Source organism: Malus domestica, chromosome 08, assembly GCF_042453785.1.
Source record: "Malus domestica chromosome 08, GDT2T_hap1".
NCBI lineage: Eukaryota > Viridiplantae > Streptophyta > Magnoliopsida > Rosales > Rosaceae > Malus > Malus domestica.
The window spans coordinates 1,357,626-1,377,370 of NC_091668.1; the positions used below are offsets into that span (position 1 = coordinate 1,357,626).

The 19,745-nt window shown below is 36.3% G+C and overlaps 1 protein-coding gene, 2 long non-coding RNA genes and 1 pseudogene across 3 annotated transcripts in view; 3 read left to right on the top strand and 1 right to left on the bottom strand.

Moving 5' to 3' along the window:
* Positions 1-19,745, top strand: part of LOC139198380 (uncharacterized) — a 66,232-nt gene that overhangs the window by 17,401 nt on the left and 29,086 nt on the right. The gene's annotated exons all lie outside the window — the stretch shown is intronic.
* Positions 916-5,308, top strand: LOC103411182 (SH3 domain-containing protein 2-like). The gene is made up of 6 exons (XM_070827022.1): positions 916-1,144; positions 1,542-1,643; positions 1,729-1,798; positions 1,893-2,044; positions 2,322-2,413; positions 4,795-5,308. The coding sequence occupies exons 1-5, from the start codon at positions 1,097-1,099 to the stop codon at positions 2,328-2,330; spliced, it is 381 nt and encodes a 126-aa protein (XP_070683123.1). The 5' UTR covers positions 916-1,096; the 3' UTR covers positions 2,331-2,413; positions 4,795-5,308.
* Positions 3,424-4,551, bottom strand: LOC139198378 (uncharacterized). The gene is made up of 2 exons (XR_011583833.1): positions 4,198-4,551; positions 3,424-3,767 (listed from the first exon to the last, which is right to left on the bottom strand). It is a non-coding gene; the product is annotated as an uncharacterized lncRNA (long non-coding RNA).
* LOC139187713 (disease resistance protein RUN1-like) lies at positions 14,503-19,741 on the top strand (annotated as a pseudogene).

Below are 19,745 nucleotides of genomic sequence, written 5' to 3' on the forward strand. Positions count from 1 at the left end.
ATATAATAAATAAATGTTATATAACTTATATTTTAAACTTTTCAACTAGGTTATAACTTATAGGTTTGTATTATGGCAAACTTAACCTTTCAATTGGGTTGTAAAGTATTGTGAATGGTGATCAAGTTCAATTTTAGTAGATGTGATGCATAAGGATTTAAAGTTTAAACCCTTTGATGCATTGGATGTTGTCTCAATTTTAGTAGTTGTCATTTGTTGCAGTTTTGGTACAAGTTAGCTACACTTTTGGTGCAGATTTTTGTTTCTGTTTTGTGCATTTTTTTGGTGCTGTTTTGGTGCTGTTTTTTTATGCAGTTTTACTGCATTATTTTTTGGTGCAATTTTGTGCAGTTTTTTGTGCAGTTTTGCTGTTGTTTTTTATGCAGTTTTGATGCAGTTTTTAGTACTGTTTTGGTGCTGTTTTTATGCAGTTTTGCTGCTTTTTTTTTTTTTTTTGCAGTTTTGACTCTTTTTTGCTGCAATTTTACTGCATATTCATTAATTAATATACGAAGAAAATAAGACCGTCTTATGCATAAATAGGTGTATATTTTAAATTGTACATTTTTTTTCTCAAAAACCAAACCGAAACCGTTTAAAACCGCACCGCACCGAACCGAACGGTTTGGTTTCATTTCGGTTTTGGCTTCCAAACCGCACCGCACCGCACCGCAAAATGTTTCGGTTTCGGTTGTGGTTTCACTCGAAACCGCACCAAACCGCACTGCGCCCACCCCTACTAGGAATAGCCTAGTGGTGAGGGTGTGGGTAAGGGGTGGGGTAGTTCTAGGTCCCAGGTTCGAAACCTGGTGTGTGTGTTTGTGTTTGTGTTTGTGTGGGTGGTGGAGGGTACCAAAAAAAAAAAAAAAAAAAAAAAATGGCTGTACGTAAACTAAATACAAAAAGGAATGAAATGAAGAAGAGTGGGAGACTAACGTTTAATTCAAGATAAAGAAAGAAAGGTAATCGCACGACGACGGCGGCGACGTGGCGGTCATTAACGGAAAATAACAGACAAATCAGCCTCCAGATCAAGTCTTGAAACACAACTCTGAAAAATCGAGACTACCTACAGCTGAGCTCCGACCAACCGTTGATGGATGCAATCAGGAAGCTCAGAGATCAGGTCGCCAAGCAACAGCAGGTACTCCCTCTCGTTTGATTCCGAATTTGTATTTCTGTATGGATTTTGATATGAACATAATCTGCGTTGATTGCGAGATACTGAGATTGGTTAATGAAATAATATTTATATAATTGTTCTATTTGAATTGGATCGATTCGAATTCAAATAGAATTTCACTATTTCTGAGCTGTTTGGGGATGTGTTGGAGTGCAATGTTGATGAATTTCTGAAATTTTGATCTAGGTGTTGCTAATTACTTATCCATTTTTTATGTAATTGGATGCTTAATTTTTACATTTTCGGAAAACTTCAGGCGAAAATGGCATATAATTCAACGTTCCATGCTTCATTAATGCATATGAGTTAGTCGAAGCTTTATCGAGTTTGCTTTTGATTATTTTGTGAACACCGTCAGGCCGTGTTCAAACAATTTTCTGATAATGTTGCCTCGGATGAAAATGAATTTCAACAGCATCAGAAACTCGAGAAGCTGTACATATCAACTCGTGCTGCCAAGGTTGCTACGCTTATTTTTTGTCTGTGCCTTAAACGAGCATCACGTTAGTTGTGTTACCTATCTTTTTTTGCATCTTCTTTAACAGCATTACCAAAAGGAAATTGTCCGCGGAGTGGAAGGTTACATTGTGGCCGGTTCAAAGCACGTTGAAATAGGTATGTTGCTTGAAATGCGTTGTCTTTTCTTGGGAGTTTGGATATGAATTCATGTTGGTTTTATCAGTTGGTATACATAATACTTTTTCAACAGGTACCAAGCTATCAGAAGATAGCAGGAAATATGGTTCTGAAAAGACTTGCACCAGTGGTAACACATTGTCGAGAGCTGCACTGAGTTTTGGAAGAGCTCGGGCCCAAATGGAAAAAGAGTGCGGAGTTCTACTCAAAGCCCTTGGCACACAGGTTTAAGTCAAATTATTACTAACAGAGGCTCATTAAGTAAAAATCAAATATTGCCAGGGCCGGCTTCATACAAATGGAATTTCAACTGACTAATTTTCGTGTGCATTTGATCATTTCGAAAGAAATTTACAGCAAAAATTGTTTTCATTTCCACGTCGTGGTTCAAGAATTGGACTACTTTTTGTGTTTCTATGCATCGTATGACAAACTGGCTCACCATTTCTTTCTATAGGTTTGCATAATAACTCTTTGTGTGCTTATCAATTTGCCTGTGTAGGTTGCATAGCCTTTATAGTGGGAGCGCCCATGGAGGATGCTCAACATCTTGCTCAACGTTATGCTAGAATGCGGCAAGAAGCTGAAGCTCAGGTATATGCAGTTTCTTCTGTTTCCTACCAATTTTATTCTACAGTGATTTTATATCCAAAACAAGCATTGACTTGGCTGTCCATTATAAATGGGCACGGGCCGGGCCCATTTTTGAAGGAACCGGACCGGACCCTAAATTAAAGGAGACGGGACGGGCCGGGCCGGGCATTACAATTCTGAAAATAGGAACCGGACCTTACCCGGCCCGGTTGAAACGGGGCGGTTCGGTCCGGGTACACGGGTCCTTTTTTTTTTTTTTTTTTTGCTGTTTAAAAATGTTTGCTGCACATATTGCACAAATTGCAATTTGAAAAAACTGCACATATTCCAGTTACACAGATTGCAGAGATTGCACAGATTCCAGTTTTCACATATTGCAGTTTGCACAAAACAGATTGCACAGATTCCAGTTTACACATATTGCAGTTTGCACAAAACAGATTGCACAGATTGCAGTTTGCAGTGCACAGATTGCACAGATTGAAAAAAAAAAATACAGACTGCAGTATTGCACATATTGCAATTGCACAAATTCAATACATCCAAAATAGGAAAGAGGAAAGAGCTTCTCGAATCAGAAACTAAAACATCCAAGAGACTGCAATATTACTTTAATCAATTCAAATTTCAAACAGGAAAGAGCTTCCTAAAAAATCCAAGAGACTAAAACATAAACCTAGTCAAATATGAGTTAAATCAGAAACTTTAAACCTAGTTATACTTCATGCCTCTCAAATCAGAAACTTTACATTGTTTGGCACAGTTATACCTGAATAAATGCATATTGACATATTGTAAATAATTACACAAAAGGCATCAAATATAAAATGACATCTGAGAAATATAAAATTTACACAAGACGCTATTCCCTTATCTCTTTTAGCTGACAAATTGTGAAATTGAAGCTGAAATATGAAACTTTCAAGATGTAATATTTTCCACTTCAAAGAGGCTAAATATAACCATGCTAAAGTTATTAAATTATCACTTCAAAAAGGGAACTCTAACTGTGACTTTAATGGCACGTTTGGATTAAGGACTTTAAAGTAACATGGATCTTGGGCTATATTTGGTATGCACTACAACAATTAGATAAGAGGAAGAAAATAGATAACTTTGTAGAATCTTGATAACCACAGCGGTGATGTGTCCAATAGTTTGGATGGATCTACCAGTTGGAAGAATCTTGATAACCACAGCGGTGATGATGTTGGTGGAACTGGAATCAAGATTAGGGCTCGACATCCTCAACTACAACCGAAAATAGATAGCTTTGTAGATCAGGGCTCTGCTGCAAGAAGACTTCATTTATTAGTGGACCATTCAGTTGGGTCAATTAACCATGGCTTTGATCCTGATGGTAGAAGTGGAATCATGATTAGGACTCTTACAAATGCAACCATGTTTTCCGAAATAGAGGGTTAAACACAGCCTCTTACAAATCAACATGCAAATGGAACATTAACCGATCTCTCTAAATTCTCCTACGTTATGTTTATTATGTGTTCAATATCAAATATTCAGGAGTACCCCAAGAATGTATGCGAAAAGGTCTATCGACAACCTCCCCTGCGTGAATCTTTGAAGAAGGGCAAGGTTCGAAAGTATTGAGGCATCTAACAACTCCAAGAAAAAAAACATTTGCAGCATAGATACAACCAGATACATTCAGCATCTATAGTAACCTAGTTCGAAAACCCTAAAATCCCAAATTCCAATTTAAAAACCCTAAAATCCCTACACCCAAAATTCAAATTAATAACAAAACCCTAATTCAAAATTACCTAAATTTTAGAGGGATGATGGCTGGTACCAGTGTCCTCGACGACGGTGATGGGGTGACGGCGGTCACGACGGCGGGGGTTGCTGTCGAAGAGGAGAGAATCGACGACAAGGGTGATGGCCTGGGTTCTCTGGGATTTTGTCGAGGAGGATGATGGGTGGTGCCGTTGTATTCGCCGAGGAGAATCGACGGTTGGTGAGGGGATTGGAGTCGAGGGAGTCGAGGGAAGGGAACTGTCGAGGGACTGAGGTGAGGTCTGAGAGTTTGAGAGAGTGAGAGTGAGAGTGAGAGTCGGGAATCTGGATGAGAGAGATAGAGAACTTAGGTAAAACTAAAACAACGGTTCAGATTAGATATGGGCTTATTCATCAATCTGGTCCATTCATTTTAATTACAAACGGGCCGGTCCGGGTACCCGCGGTTCCTATACTCCAGGAACCGGCCCGAACCGAAAATCACAAAGGCCCGCCCCGGCCCGCCCCGTTTCTCTTTTTTAAAAGTAGGAACCGGCCCGTACCCGCCCCGAACCGTCATTACCCGCCCCGACCCGCGGTTCCTGTACCCGTTTGCCCAGCCCTAGTCCATCCATCAATAACAGGTCCACGTCTCAACCCAAATATAATGACGTCAAAGGAGAGGGGAAAATGAGAAGGAAACTCTGGAGGGTAGAGGGAAGGAAAAGGAGAAAAGGAGAAAGGGAGAAGGGAAAAGTAGAACGGGAAGGAGGAAAATGAGAGGAAATTTCGGAGAATAGAGAAAAGGAGAAGGGAAAAGAAGAAAAGCAGAAAAGAAGGGAAAAGGGGAAGGAAGCTTAGGATGCTAGAGACAAAGAGGGAAATGCATAAAAATAAAAAAATAAAAAAAATAAAAAAGTAAAGTCGCCTTTATCATTATGTCTACTAACAGAAAGGAGCAACCACATTGTAAATTATATTTTGTATAATGAGAAACCAGTATGCCTACCCCGAGGGTATAGACACAACTTGCTGAATCTCGTTACTATACAGCAAGCTTATAATTGCACAATAATTCGATCAACTATTTTAAGTTCAATCATACATGTAACAAGATTCAAGTTTTTCCAAAACTTTCCTTATGAAGGTAACTGAACATTACATGTGCCACGTTATTATGCGGTTCTATCAAGTTTTAATTTTTGTCCCATAACCACATCATCTTTAGGACAATCATCTTGTAGTTGAATATATAAACCTTCGATATGGCGATATTGGAAACGCTAGTTGGTGGGTTGATTGGTAGAAATGGTTCCAACAATTCAAGGATGAGAAATGAGCATTGAGCAACGAACAAAATATATTGTATTTTATCACAAAAGTTGTTTGTGCAATTAAATGTGCATTTTATCACAAAGAGGTGAGCAACGATCAATATAATTGTTATTTATAAAAGGTAACATTAACAAAAGTTTTCGGTACTATTTATTTTAAAAAAAAATTACATTTTTATATTAAAAGTCAATACTGATACTATTTATTTTATTTTTATTATTAAAATTCAAAAATTTTAAATTTTTTTATTAATTTTTTTTTATAAAATCACACGTAAAAGAAGAAGTAATCTTTTCTTTTTCTTTTCATCCCTGCCACTAGCGGCCGACCATGACTTAAAGAAACGCTTTTTGGGTGGATCAATGTATGGGAACGACCCATTTTTTATGTTACATGGTTGTGCAATTAAAAGTGCATTTTATCATAAAAAGGTGAGCAACAATCAATATAATTGTTATTTATAAAATCACACAAAACACAAGAAGGAATCTTTTCTTTTTCTTTTTCATCTCTGCCACTACCAGCCGACCATGACTTAAAAGAAACGCTTTTTGGTTCAATGGATGACAACGACCCATTTTATAATAAAGAAAATTAATGAAAAAAAATTAAAATTTTAAATTTTAATAAAAATAATAAAAAAATATTGTAAGTGAATAGTATATGATTGATTTTTTTAAATAAAAATATAATTTTTTTAAAAAATAAACAGTATCTATTTCGTTCAAATCCCCTTTTTAATATTGTTTGTAAATTTTTCTGGAAGTAGATGGAAATGACCCAATTACATATTTAGAAAACTTCATTTTAATCCTTGGCAAAGATGATTTTTTGATTAAAACCATAAGTAAGATCAAACTCTAATTTTAGTCCCTTGATACATTAATAACCTCATTTATTAATTATATTTTGATTTTTTAATTATTTATCTTTTTCTTTCTAATTTTTAATGTATTAATTTTATTTCATTATAATTTTTATTTTCATTTCATTCATCGTAATATATTTTGTTGTGAACATTTAGATAAATGACACACAAATTAAACCCTCTTTTTGACAATTATAGTATAGATGTAAGTAGGGTATCGTTCTAGGCCGGGGATTAAGAGGGATTGCTAATCTATTCTAAATTAATTTAAAAATATTAAACAAGACTCAAGGACACAAAACTAGGCTAAAAACTCTAATAACTCGAAACACACTTAGAATGACTCAAAATAATGAAAACAATCAAATTAAATACTAGGAACTGAAATGGATGGAAATTGAATTAAAAGACTAACAATAATGAAAACTAACTAAATAATATAATTTAATAATAGATGGGTGTTTGGTTTTGACAAGAAGTAAATTAAACTTAAATAAATTACAGAATTAACAAAAACATGAAATTAAGATGAAAGGATAAATGACGGACTAGCTAGAGGGTTCTTCTCCACACATGGCATATATGCAACCTAAATTGATTTTCAGTTGTTCTTTCAATAAATTGTGAATTTCAATGATTAACCGTGAACAACACTTTTTTAATCTTCAAGTTTTCCTTAAGTTATTGAATTGGACGGGAAAACGCTTACAACAATCCAAAACATTCTTCAAAAGTCCCCTACGTAAAAAGCACAATAGAGATACAATCAAAGATCATTAAACTTTGTGAAAACTATAAGTATTGACGAGGCATTCGTAACTATGAAAAGCATGATACTCTTGCCAAGAATTCACTTAATACGATTGTGGATAACAACCTTCACTACTTGTGAATATAAGTTCATAATGATTAGGTGAAATTCACTTATATTCTAGCATCAAATTCATGCATGTAAATTAAGTATGCATCCTTAATCGACATACAAAAATAAGTTATCAATCAAGCAGTTAAGCAAATTAAATCACAACTCAGAAATCACAACTGAAGGTAATCAATTCATATTACAAATATACTTATGGCTTTGAATTAACCTCTAACCAAAATAAATTAGTTACACATTATTAACAAATTAAACCAAACGTAAAACATGAATTTGAGAAGATAACACCAATAAGAATGGAGTGAAACCCTCTGCCTCTGTGCTCCTCTTCTTCCCTGTGCTTATTTCTGCGCCTAGCAAGTCCCTGACTTGCCCTCCTTCCTCCCGTCTCCTGTTTTTTTATTTTATTCTTCTATTCTCGCGCTGACATCCCAGCTGCCAAAGGCAGCGTCTGCTTGCTCTCTGTCCCGCGTCACCTTCTCCAGCTGCCCAAGGCAGCCCTCTCTCCCCTTATTTCTCCTTAATCTCCCGCTCCCCTTCTTCTTATTTTTTCCCTATATTTTTTTCTTTTACGCCGTCCTCTCTCGCTTGGCTGCCTTTGGCAGCCTTTTTCTTTTTTTATTCTTCCCCCCCCCGTGCTCTTCCTGCCCCGCTGTCTCTCTCTCTCTGCCCGTCTCCCCTTCTGTCACGCTCCTGCTCCTTTCATCGCACTGACCTGCTTTTCTGATTATCCTCTTTTCCTTTATTCCCTCTATTCTATTATTTTTTCGTTTCCCAGCTGCAAAGCAGCTTTCTTTGTCTGCCTAATCTCACTTTTCTGCTTTTCCTTCTGTCCGTTGCTTTTCTCCTTTCTTTGAGCTGCCAAAGGCAGCTATTCCTCCTATTTTTATTCCTTTGTCTATGCTATTATTCCCTTTTGTCTTCTTTGTCTGCCAGTCTATTTTCCACATCTTGTTTTTGTTTTTCTTTTCTGTTTATTATTTAAAACTTATTTGTGCTATTTTTATTTTCTTTGCATAACAAATTCTATAAACACAAAAATAACGTAAATAGCTCAAAATATAAAGAACTAACTAAGAAAAGACGAGTGAATTCGAAGTAAAAATATATATAAATATGATCCGATCAAATACCCTCACACTTAGCTTTTGCTAGTCCTCGAGCAAAACAAAGAAAACAAGAACAAGAAGTAACAAGAAAAACATTAGCTTCCATCTATGTGACCCTTATAGAATTTCATTCAAGAAAACAAATCATCAAGAACCATAGCTAGTATCAAGGAACTAATCCAAGTTAATCTTCCTTATTCAAATATTAGCAGTAATCTTTGAATCATCCTTGAAGTGTAGTGTGTGAGATAGCCATGCTAATGCAATTTCAAGTTTTTATTTTTAAAATCATCATATGCAAACTAGCGACATTCTCACGGGATATGCACTCAATCACACATGTGTTTAGTTTTAATGTGTTTCGCTCAAAGAATCAAATGTGAAATTTCTACAATAAGCTTGCATAAAGATCTCATCTCCACAATCATAATTGCAAAACTTAAATCAAGAGGACTTTTATTGGACGTAATGAGGTTTAGGGAGAGGGTTATTGAAATGAAAGAATAGGTAAACACAAGTTCCAAGCTACATTGCGAGCAATTCTTTTGTTTAGATTTATAAGAACTCAATATTTCCAACGATTCTTTTAGCACCTCCAACCACACCCTTAAACTGAAAATTGAATAACTTTTTATTTTCTTTGTGTATAATCTTTCTTTTTCTTTTTCTTTTCTTCTCTTTTCTCCTTTTTTTTTTTTAATACAAACATGAAATACCCCCACACTTATTCTTTTGCCAAACACCTTCAAAGTACTTCACAAACGTTTCTCATAAGACAATCTTGCATTGCTCGCTTGGAAAGGGTAAGGAAAAATGTTTCAAGTATAAGGGTAGACATATCTGGTGATAAAAAATAAAAGGCTCAACATACACGGCTCAAATTGGCAATCTAATGATATCATTTTTTATTTGGGAAACATGGTTATTTGGGCCATAGTGGTAAACCTAATGCCTCTATCATTTCCAAGTTCATGCAATCAATGACAAACATTTCGAAAGATCGTTACGCAAGTTCTAGAGATGCATCTCACATAAGTTCATCACACATGAAAAAATAGGAGTGTATGAAAAATGCACACACTTTCAATCGGCTCAAAAACTCACATAGGATGTATATGGTCACTAAATTCACATATGAAGCTTTAAGTCATACTTTAGTTTCACATTAACAGGGCTATGTGCATTTGGTTTTTCAAAGATGGTCAAACATGTACAAAACTAACAAGAGAATTAGGAATTTCACAAAACACATGTTAACTAAGTTCTTGATGATCATGGTTCAAATTTGATCTAATTATATCATTGGGTCGGGAAACTAACAAAAATCTAATTCAAAACAATAAGGGAAACAAGACAATATTTTTGGATTTTTAAATTTTCCGATTTTTTTAAATAATTTTTTTTATATTATATATATATATATATTTTTTTTCTTTTTTAAAGAAAACAAAACTAATTAAGAAAACAAAAAGCAACAACACAGAAACAAATGAAATTCTAGAGATGTCTACCCCCACACTTAAACTTGACATTGTCCCCAATGTCAGAAAACACTATAATGCAAATAAAAATAAAATAAAATAAATAAATAATAAGAAACAAAATAAAGCAATTGGACTGAAAACTTCCCTAGTTTGCAGTAAAACCAAGCGATGACCCCCCAAGCTAAAATTCTGCAATCAACTTCAAAGGTGGAAATAACCAAACGTTCCTGCAAAGAAAAGAAATAATTTAGTTAAGTAACGCAAGAAAATTAAAAAAAAATTGCAAACGAAAAATTGAAAATCACGATAAAAGACAATGAATAGAACTAATAAGTGATCATTGGTCGTGCTTGTAGACTTTCCACAGCTTTGATCTCGAACAGGGTGACACTTAGCTTTTTACTTGCAAGTGATGATTTTATGCTATTGTACGGCGAGGCTTTGCTCTTTGGCGAAGGTGCCCTCCAAATGTTGGGTTGATTGTACGAGCTGCATTCTTCTCTGCTTGTTTCCTCTGCATGGCGGGCAGGCACAAGGTAGCTGTTTTGGTCTGATTCTTTCTTCAATCTTTCCAAGTGCCCACCTCTTGCTTTCTTTCTCCTTGTCCCTAGCTGAGGATGAATTGGCAAATTGTCTCCACATGCTTCGAGGTATCATCTTCACTTCCCTTACTTGCTCCCCAGACAGATGTGAGACGAAGCGGAAACATAAGATGTTGAAGATGAGTACTCGAGAGCAAGGCTAGGTAAGCAATCTGGACAAGGAGAAGGAAGGAGAAAGCATGATATGAGATACTCTTGCTTTCAACCTTTATGATATGAAATACTTTTGCTTTGAATGGGTTGTTCGCAGGAGTATCCCAAGGAATGAGGAACACAGAGTAACTTAGGAGGATTCTTTGGGAATGCATTTTCAGAGATGAAGAAGTGCTGAGAGAGAAGTGCTGAGAGAGAAGTGCTGAGAGGGTGTGCCTTTGCTGTGGAAGGCGAAGGTATAAACTTATAGGACTTTTCTTCACAACTGGAATTATTCTCTCACTCATTGTCGGTAGCCGGTGGATGGATGAATAGTACAAATTACGCACTTTCTGACAAAGCTGCCCGTAATTTCCGCAAAGCTACCGGTTGCATGTGACGAGTGACGACACGTCTGGACAAAGTGATCTTTCGAAATCCGGATTCGGCTCGTGGTTTCTGAGCAAGCCCAACTTTTAAGAAATTAAACGCCTCTTTTGAGAAAAGAATCCGGCTTTTGAGAAAAGAGCCCCGACTCTTCGATTTGCGAGAGGACGCCTCTTCAATTTCTGAGGAGCGCCTCTTTGATTTCTTCCTTTTTATAGAGGCGTTAATCTTGTTCCACAACACACTTGAGCTCCCTCCTGTAAACACTCCCTTCTTGCACTTCCGAAATCTTAATCTGTCTGATCTCTTCTTTCTCAACACTTTCAGAAAATGGCTGGCCCTTCCGATCGACATTTTGACTTGAACATTGGTGAAGAGGCAGCTCCGCCTTCACCAGACAACATATGGCGCCCATCTTTCATATCCCCTACTGGTCCCCTTACCGTTGGGGCTTCGGTGATGAAGAACGATATGACAGCTGCGGTGGTGGCCCGGAACATTGTCATTCCTAAAGATAACAGACTGCTTTCAAGGCGGTCTGATGAATTGGCTGTCAAGGAGTCTCTGGCTCTCAGTGTGCAGTGTGCAGGTTCCGTATCCAACATGGCCCAACGCCTATTTGCCCGGACCCGTCACGTTGAATCGTTGGTGGCTGAAATACAGAGTCTCAAGCAAGAGATTAAAGGGCTTAAGCATGAGAATAAAGAATTGCACAAGCTCGCACACAGCTATGCCACCAGCATGAAGAGGAAGATTGACCAGATGCAGGACACTGATGGTCAAATTTTACTTGATCATCGGAGGTTTGTGGGTTTGTTCCAACAGCATCTGCCTTCGTCTTCTGGAGCGGCACTGCGTAGTGAAGCTCCAACTGATCAACCTCTGCTGCCTCCTCCTTCTGTGGCCCCGCCGACTGCTGAAGCCCCTTCGACTACTGAAGCACCACCTGACCAATGAATGCAATTAGTTTACATCATTGTAAAATATTTGTACTTTTATGTTTTTTTTTATATGTATTATTATTTTTTTTTAAATTTTATTTTATGTATTTATTTTATGTATTATTTTTTTTTAAAGTGTTTTTTTATTTTTAATTTTTAATTTTATCAATTTTTTTTATTTTTAATTTTATAATTTTTTTTATTTTTATTTTTATGTAAGTTAATGTAAAAAAACTTTGGTTAACCTTCCCCCACACTTAAACTAAATAACACAAACTCACAGAAATCAACCAAATAACACAACTAACTAAACAAAACAAAATGAAAGCAGTAAAGATAAGGGTGTAAGAATGCAAATCTGATTGGGTTAGCGATTCCAAAGTCTCCATTCGTTGAATGCTTGGGTTGCCTCCCAAGAAGCGCTTGATTTAACGTTTTTAGCCGGACGAATCTTTCCTTTAAATTTCCCTCGGCTCCATTTGTACCTAAAATCAAAGAAAGAAAAATAAATCAAATATCAAAAGTAAAATACACAAACACCAATATAAACCTAAACAAAAACAAAAATAAAGGGATTAGCAAAGTTGCTAATCCCCGGCAACGGCGCCAAAATTTGATGTGAAAATTACTTGACACACAAATTAAACCCTCTTTTTGACAATTGTAATATAGATGTAAGTAGGGTATCGTTCTAGGCCGGGGATTAGAAGGGATTGCTAATCTATTCTAAATTAATTTAAAAATATTAAACAAGACTCAATGACACAAAACTAGGTTAAAAACTCTAATAACTCGAAACACACTTAGAATAACTCAAAATAATGAAAACAATCAAATTAAACACTAGGAACTGAAATGGATGGAAATTGAATTAAAAGACTAACAATAATGAAAACTAACTAAATAATATAATTTAATAATGGATGAGTGTTTGGTTTTGACAAGAAGTAAATTAAACTTAAATAAATTACAGAATTGACAAAAACATAAAATTAAGATGAAATGATAAATGACGGACTAGCTAGAGGGTTCTTCTCCACACATGACATATATGCAACCTAAATTGATTTTCAGTTGTTCTTTCAATAAATTGTGAATTTCAATACTTCAGATTAACCGTGAACATCACTTTTTTAATCTTCAAGTTTTCCTTAAGTTATTGAATTGGACGGGAAAACGCATACAACAATTCAAAACATTCTTCAAAAGTCCCCTACGTGAAAAATACAATAGAGATACAATCAAAGATCATTAAACTTTGTGAAAAGCACAATAGAGATACAATCAAAAGTCCCCTCTGCCTCTGTGCTCCTCTTCATCCCTGTGCTTATTTCTGAGCCTAGCAAGTGACTTGCCCTCCTTCCTCCCGTCTCCTGTTTTTTTATTTTATTCTTCTATTCTCGCGCTGACACCCCAGCAGCCAAAGGCAGCGTCTGCTTGCTCTCTGTCCCGCGTCACCTTCTCCAGCTGCCCAAGGCAGCCCTCTCTCCCCTTATTTCTCCTTAATCTCCCGCTCCCCTTCTTCTTATTTTTTCCCTATATTTTTTTCTTTTACGCCGTCCTCTCTCGCTTGGCTGCCTTTGGCAGCCTTTTTCTTTTTTTATTCTTCCCCCCCCCCGTGCTCTTCCTGCCGCGCTGTCTCTCTCTCTCTGCCCGTCTCCCCTTCTGTCACGCTCCTGCTCCTTTCCTCGCACTGACCTGCTTTTCTGATTATCCTCTTTTCCTTTATTCCCTCTATTCTATTATTTTTTCGTTTCCCAGCTGCAAAGCAGCTTTCTTTGTCTGCCTAATCTCACTTTTCTGCTTTTCGTCCGTTGCTTTTCTCTTTTCTTTGAGCTGCCAAAGGCAGCTATTCCTCCTATTTTTATTCCTTTGTCTATGCTATTATTCCCTTTTGTCTTCTTTGTCTGCCAGTCTATTTTTTACATCCTGTTTTTGTTTTTCTTTTCTGTTTATTATTTAAAACTTATTTGTACTATTTTTATTTTCTTTGCATAACAAATTCTATAAACACAAAAATAACGTAAATAGCTCAAAATATAAAGAAATAACTAAGAAAAGACGAGTGAATTCGAAGTAAAAATATATATAAATATGATCCGATCAATAAATTAATTTTTGTTATACAATATATTTTGATGTACTTTATCTTCTTCATTTAGGTATATTAAATTCATTATAACACATTTCGGTGCATACATTTAGGTACACACATTTCGGTACATATATTTCGATACAATATTTAGGTACATTAATTCAATATAATACATTTTCGGTACTAACATTTCGGTACACACATTTAGGTACATTAATTTAATATTAATACATTTCGGTGCATATATTTAGGTACATACATTTCAGTACTAACATTTAAGTACATTAATTGAGTCTTTCAAATTTGAAGAATGTTAAATAAAATTAATAAATTAAAAAACTCTTTTTTGGTCAAAAAATAAATTAAAATTTGTGTATTAATAAATTTAAATATTTAATGGGAGACATTAAATAAAATGTACATTAATTATTTTGAATTAAGAACACATTAGGGACTAAAATCAATATTTAATCTAACACCAAGTTTTTTTTTAAATTTTAATTCAAAAACCCCTTACATATTTCCCCTGCTCGCAGACATTTTCATTGCACCAAGAAAACCAGTTTTTTGTTAGAAAATCGATCCACATCAATGGCTCTTGTGAGAACATCTCCAGGAACCTCCTCTGATTCCAACACTTTTCGGAGTTATCGCTACGATGTGTTCTTGAGCTTCAGAGGCGAAGATACTCGAAAAGACTTTTACCGATCACCTCTACACAGCCTTGAACAACGCAGGATTTCTTACGTTCCGAGACGACGATGAACTTGAGAGAGGAGAAGATATAAAGCCAGGACTGCAGAAAGCGATCCAGCAGTCACGAACTTCTGTTGTCGTGTTTTCGAAAGATTACGCTTCATCCAGGTGGTGTCTTGATGAGCTTGTGCTGATCCTTGAACGCAAGAGGACCACCTCGGACCATGTAGTTTTACCAGTCTTCTACGATGTCGATCCGTCCCACGTGAGGAAGCAGACAGGAAGTGTTGGAAAAGCATTTGCTAGAAGCCAGAAAAATCAGTCGTCGGAAAAGGTGGAGGGATGGAGGAAGGCACTTGCAGAGATTGCAGACCTAGCAGGCATGGTCTTACAAAATCAAGCTGATGGGTAACTTTCATTATCTCCATTTCTCCTCTCTTTCTTTGGTCAATTTGATGTATGATCCGTAGTGACCTAGATTTTTATATATTTATTAATTCAATCTCAGCAGTGAATAATAATCCCAATTCAGGTCAACTTAAAGAAATCATACTCAACTCAACTTAAGGATTAGTCATTTTCCATGTTAATCTACTGGTTTCCAGTTGCTTAAATATTTTTGAAAGCTGGTGTGGAAAAAAGTTAGGATGTGATCTGTAATGTATTTGTCTATGGTTCGTATAAATTATGCGTTCTATTCATTTTTTTAGGAAAATTAATGAAAAAGACTAGAAAATTTTGAGCTATAACGATAAAGGACAAAATAAAGGGTAAATTGGATAGTATTAAGATTGACTTTTTAGAGTAAAAATGTGGTTTTTTTCGTTAAATTGAACAATACCGGTGCTTTTCGTTAAAGTTCCTCCTTTTTTTTCAATTTAATTTTGTCAGCGGTCCTTCTTTTTTTCTTATTTAAACATAGGCAATCAATATATGTTTTAATTATCTAATTTTCCCAATTCATTTTTCATTTTGTTTGCAAATTCGTAGGTACGAGTCAACGTTTATAAAAAACATTGTTAAGGTGATAGGAGACAAGTTGTGAACAATACCGGATGTTTTTTGTTAAAGTTCTTTTTTTTTTTTTCAATTTAATTTTGTCAGCGGTCCTTTTTTTTTCTTATTTAAACAAAGGCAATCAACATATGTTTTAATTATCTAATTTTCCCAATTCATGTTTCATTTTGTTTGCAAATTCGTAGGTACGAGTCAACGTTTATCAAAAACATTGTTAAAGTGATAGGAGACAAGTTAAGTCGCACACCATTGAGTGTTGAACCAAAATTGATTGGAATTCAATCTCAAGCCGAACGCATCAATTTGTGGTTACAAGATGGATCAAGTGATGTTGGTATATTTGTTGTGTATGGCATGTCTGGAATAGGGAAGACAACCATTGCAAAACATGTTTACAATTCAAACTTTGGAAGCTTTCAAGGAAGTAGTTTCATTGAAAATATCAAAGAAACAGCAGATCGACCAAATGGCTTAGTTCAAATACAAATGCAACTTCTTTGTGATATTTTGAACGGCAGAGAAGTGAAAATACACAGTGTTAGTGAGGGAATAATTAAGATTGAAAGGGCCATAAGCTCTAAAAGAGTTCTACTTGTTCTTGATGATGTTGACCATAAGGACCAATTAGATGCAATCCTAAGGATGAAAGATCAGTTTTATCCTGGAAGTAAGATACTAATAACAACTAGGCGTGAAAGGTTGCTAAAGGCAGATCAAGTTACAGTGGTGCACAGAGTTCAAACTTTGGATGACACTGAATCATTAAAGCTTTTCAGCTGGCATGCTTTTGGCCAGGACCATCCCATAGAAGAATACATGGAGCACTCAAAACAGCTAGTGGAACATAGCGGCGGACTTCCATTAGCTCTAAAAGTTTTGGGTTCTTCTTTATCAGGGGAAAGTATAGGTGTATGGGAAAGTGCATTGGAGAAGCTAAAAGTTGTTCCTGATGGTGAAATCATGAGTAAACTAAGAATAAGCTATGAAAGTTTAAAAGATGACCATGACCGGAAATTATTCCTCCACATTGCTTGTTTCCTAATAGGAAGGAACAAAAGCTACATTGTTAGAATATTTGATGGATGTGATTTCTATACAATCATTGGCATTCAAAATCTCATTGATAGATGCTTGGTGACACTTGATGAATACGGCAAGGTGGAAATGCATGACATGATTCGTGCTATGGGAAGAGAAATTGTTCGCCAAGAATCAGAAGAGCCTGAGAAACGTAGTAGATTATGGCACCATAAGGATGCTTTCCAAGTATTGAGTAAAAAGAATGTAAGAAACATGCCTTTTATGTCTATATATGTATTTCTTCTTGTGAAAATTATGCATATTAATGTCTCTTTTTTTTCCTTTAGGGTACAAAAAAAATCCAAGGTCTTGTCCTGGATATGCGTAACCATCCTGCAAATAGTCCAATAAACACAAATGAGATATTCTTGGAAACCAATGCATTTGCAAGGATGCGCAATTTACAACTACTTCATCTTAGTCATGTACGACTGGATGGATGTTATGCAGATTTCCCTACAGGATTAAGATGGTTGTGTTGGCTTGAATTTCCTTTGGATTCTATACCAATTGACTTTCCTTTGGAGAACGTAATTGTGCTTGAAATGCAATACAGTAACTTGAGACAAGTATGCAAAGGAACAAAAGTACGTTACTCTATGCATTTCAATTCATTTTCCTTATTTTGTTAGTTTTTTATTTGTTGACCAACTCCGTGTGTTAAAATGAACTACTATGTCTTCTTTAATTCGATGACTAATTTTTTATGTTAGATACTTATCTCATTGTTCTTTTTTTTTTCCTCTGTTTCCACAGTTTCTTCCATCGTTGAAGATCCTTGACGTCAGCCATTCTCATGGCCTTAGTGAAACCACTGACTTCTCACATTTCCCCAATCTAGAGGAACTGATTCTTGTAGATTGCACAAGCATGAAGAATGTTCATGAATCCATTGGAAACCTGGAGCGACTCGTGTACTTGAATATGAAGGATTGCAAGAATCTTAGGAAGCTTCCGAAGAACATGTGCATGCTTAAATCACTTGAAACACTCATTTTATCTGGTTGCTCAAATCTTGATGAGTTTCGAGTGGAGATGATGAAGAAGATGGAGTCTTTGAAAGTTCTTGACGTCAGCCACTCTCATGGCCTTAGTGAAACCATTGACTTCTCACTTTTCCCCAATCTAGAGGAACTGATTCTTGTAGATTGCACAAGCCTGAAGAATGTTCATGAATCCATTGGAAACCTAGAGCGACTCGTGTACTTGAATATGAAGGATTGCAAGAATCTTAGGATGCTTCCGAAGAACATGTGCAAGCTTAAATCACTTGAAACACTCATTTTATCTGGTTGCTCAAATCTTGATGAGGTTCCAGTGGAGATGATGAAAAAGATGGAGTCTCTGAAAGTTCTTGAGATAGATGGAATTCCAATAGGTGAATTGTGGCCAGAAAGAAGTTCAACTATCTTGAGTTCTTTTCCGTGCTCTTTGGTAGAGTTAAGTCTGAAGGGGTGCAATCTTTCTGATGATGTCTTTTCTACGGATTTAAGTGCTCTATCCTACTTGCGAAGACTACATTTGGATGAGAATCCAATTTGCGGTCTGCCAGTTTTCATCAAAGGTTTGAGGAGGATCGATGAACTCTCTTTCAATGGTTGTGATAGGCTCGAATCGCTTGTGGGGTTGCCGAAAGTACACCAATGGCTAAGTATAGAAGAATGCATATCATTAAAAAAAATAACCTTTCATTCCCCTGGGCTACATCATCTAGCACGGTTATCTTGCGATGACGACCGGAATCTTTTTGAGTTGGAGTGCTATTACAAGTTAGAGCCTATTGATAGAGTTGATGTGGAAATGATCAAACTTTTGGGCTTGTGCAACTTGGAATCCATGCCAGCTGTTCGAATGCGTTATCCATTCATTCCATTCACAAACAGGGATCCAAAAGAGGTCCCCGTCCAGGTGCGCCTCTTTTTCTCTCTCTCTCATAAGTCTTAAATATATAATGGGAAAGAAATGACTGAGTAATGTTGTGATGACTGTGGCAAATACATAGGGACTGTATCAACATGGTATATTCAGCACCTTTTTTGTTGGGAATGAGGTTCCAGGCCTGTTCAGCTATAAAAGTACCAAGTCCTCGATATCTTTTATTGTCCCTTTACTACTTGCTAGTCACAGAATTCGAGGCTTGAACATCTTTGCTACCTATTCAAAAAATTATTCAAATAATTATTTTACTAGACCTGGTATTGCTCCAATAATGATCAAAGTGAGAAACAAGAGTAAGGGTTTGAAGTGGATCTATAGCCCAGAGATCTATGGAATTCCAGGTGACGGAGAGGAAATGATATGGTTGAGCCATTGGAAGATGGAGAATAAAACAATATTACAATGTGGAGATGAAGTGGTGGTTTCGGTAATAACTGTACCACGTGACATGTTTTGGGTCAAGGAGTTTGGTGTCGAGCTTGTGCAAGAGCACCAAGACAAGATGAGTACCCAACACAACACCAAATCTGATCCTAATTATCCATTTGTTATTGATGGAGATTTGAAGACGTTTGAGCGCAGACCGGGAATATACTTCCTTGGCAATATTTTGATAGCAGATAGTGATGACATTGATATCCTCACCATGGACTCTGATGAAGAAGACACAAGTACGTTGTGTTGTTGTATTGCATTGAATTATACTCCATCCAAACACTTCCATGTGTGGTCCGTATTCATTTCAAAAATGTTTCCAATAAATTTTATGTTATTTGTATGTTTTTTCAGACAAAGAAAGGCAAGAGAATGAACCTGATTACACATATGCAAAGACGAGGGCTGCTAGCAATAACTGCTGCCTGAGAGGCTGGAAGGTGCTCCTCACAGTTGTCGGCTTCTTTTTTGCGCTTGCTCTAGTAGGTTGGTCCTCCATCTCCCAAAAAAGGAATCGACATTAGTCCACAAGCCCACCATGAGTTTGTAATTTGACTTGATATAGATATATCTTTTCATTCCTTGCTCTCAAGATG

Bases quoted from the DNA above. Each gene is read 5' to 3' on its own strand.
- LOC103411182 (XM_070827022.1), top strand. From the start codon at position 1,097: ATGGATGCAATCAGGAAGCTCAGAGATCAGGTCGCCAAGCAACAGCAG. The intron at 1,644-1,728 runs GTTGCTACGCTT...CTTCTTTAACAG, and splicing joins TATCAACTCGTGCTGCCAAG to CATTACCAAAAGGAAATTGT. The intron at 1,799-1,892 runs GTATGTTGCTTG...CTTTTTCAACAG, and splicing joins TTCAAAGCACGTTGAAATAG to GTACCAAGCTATCAGAAGAT.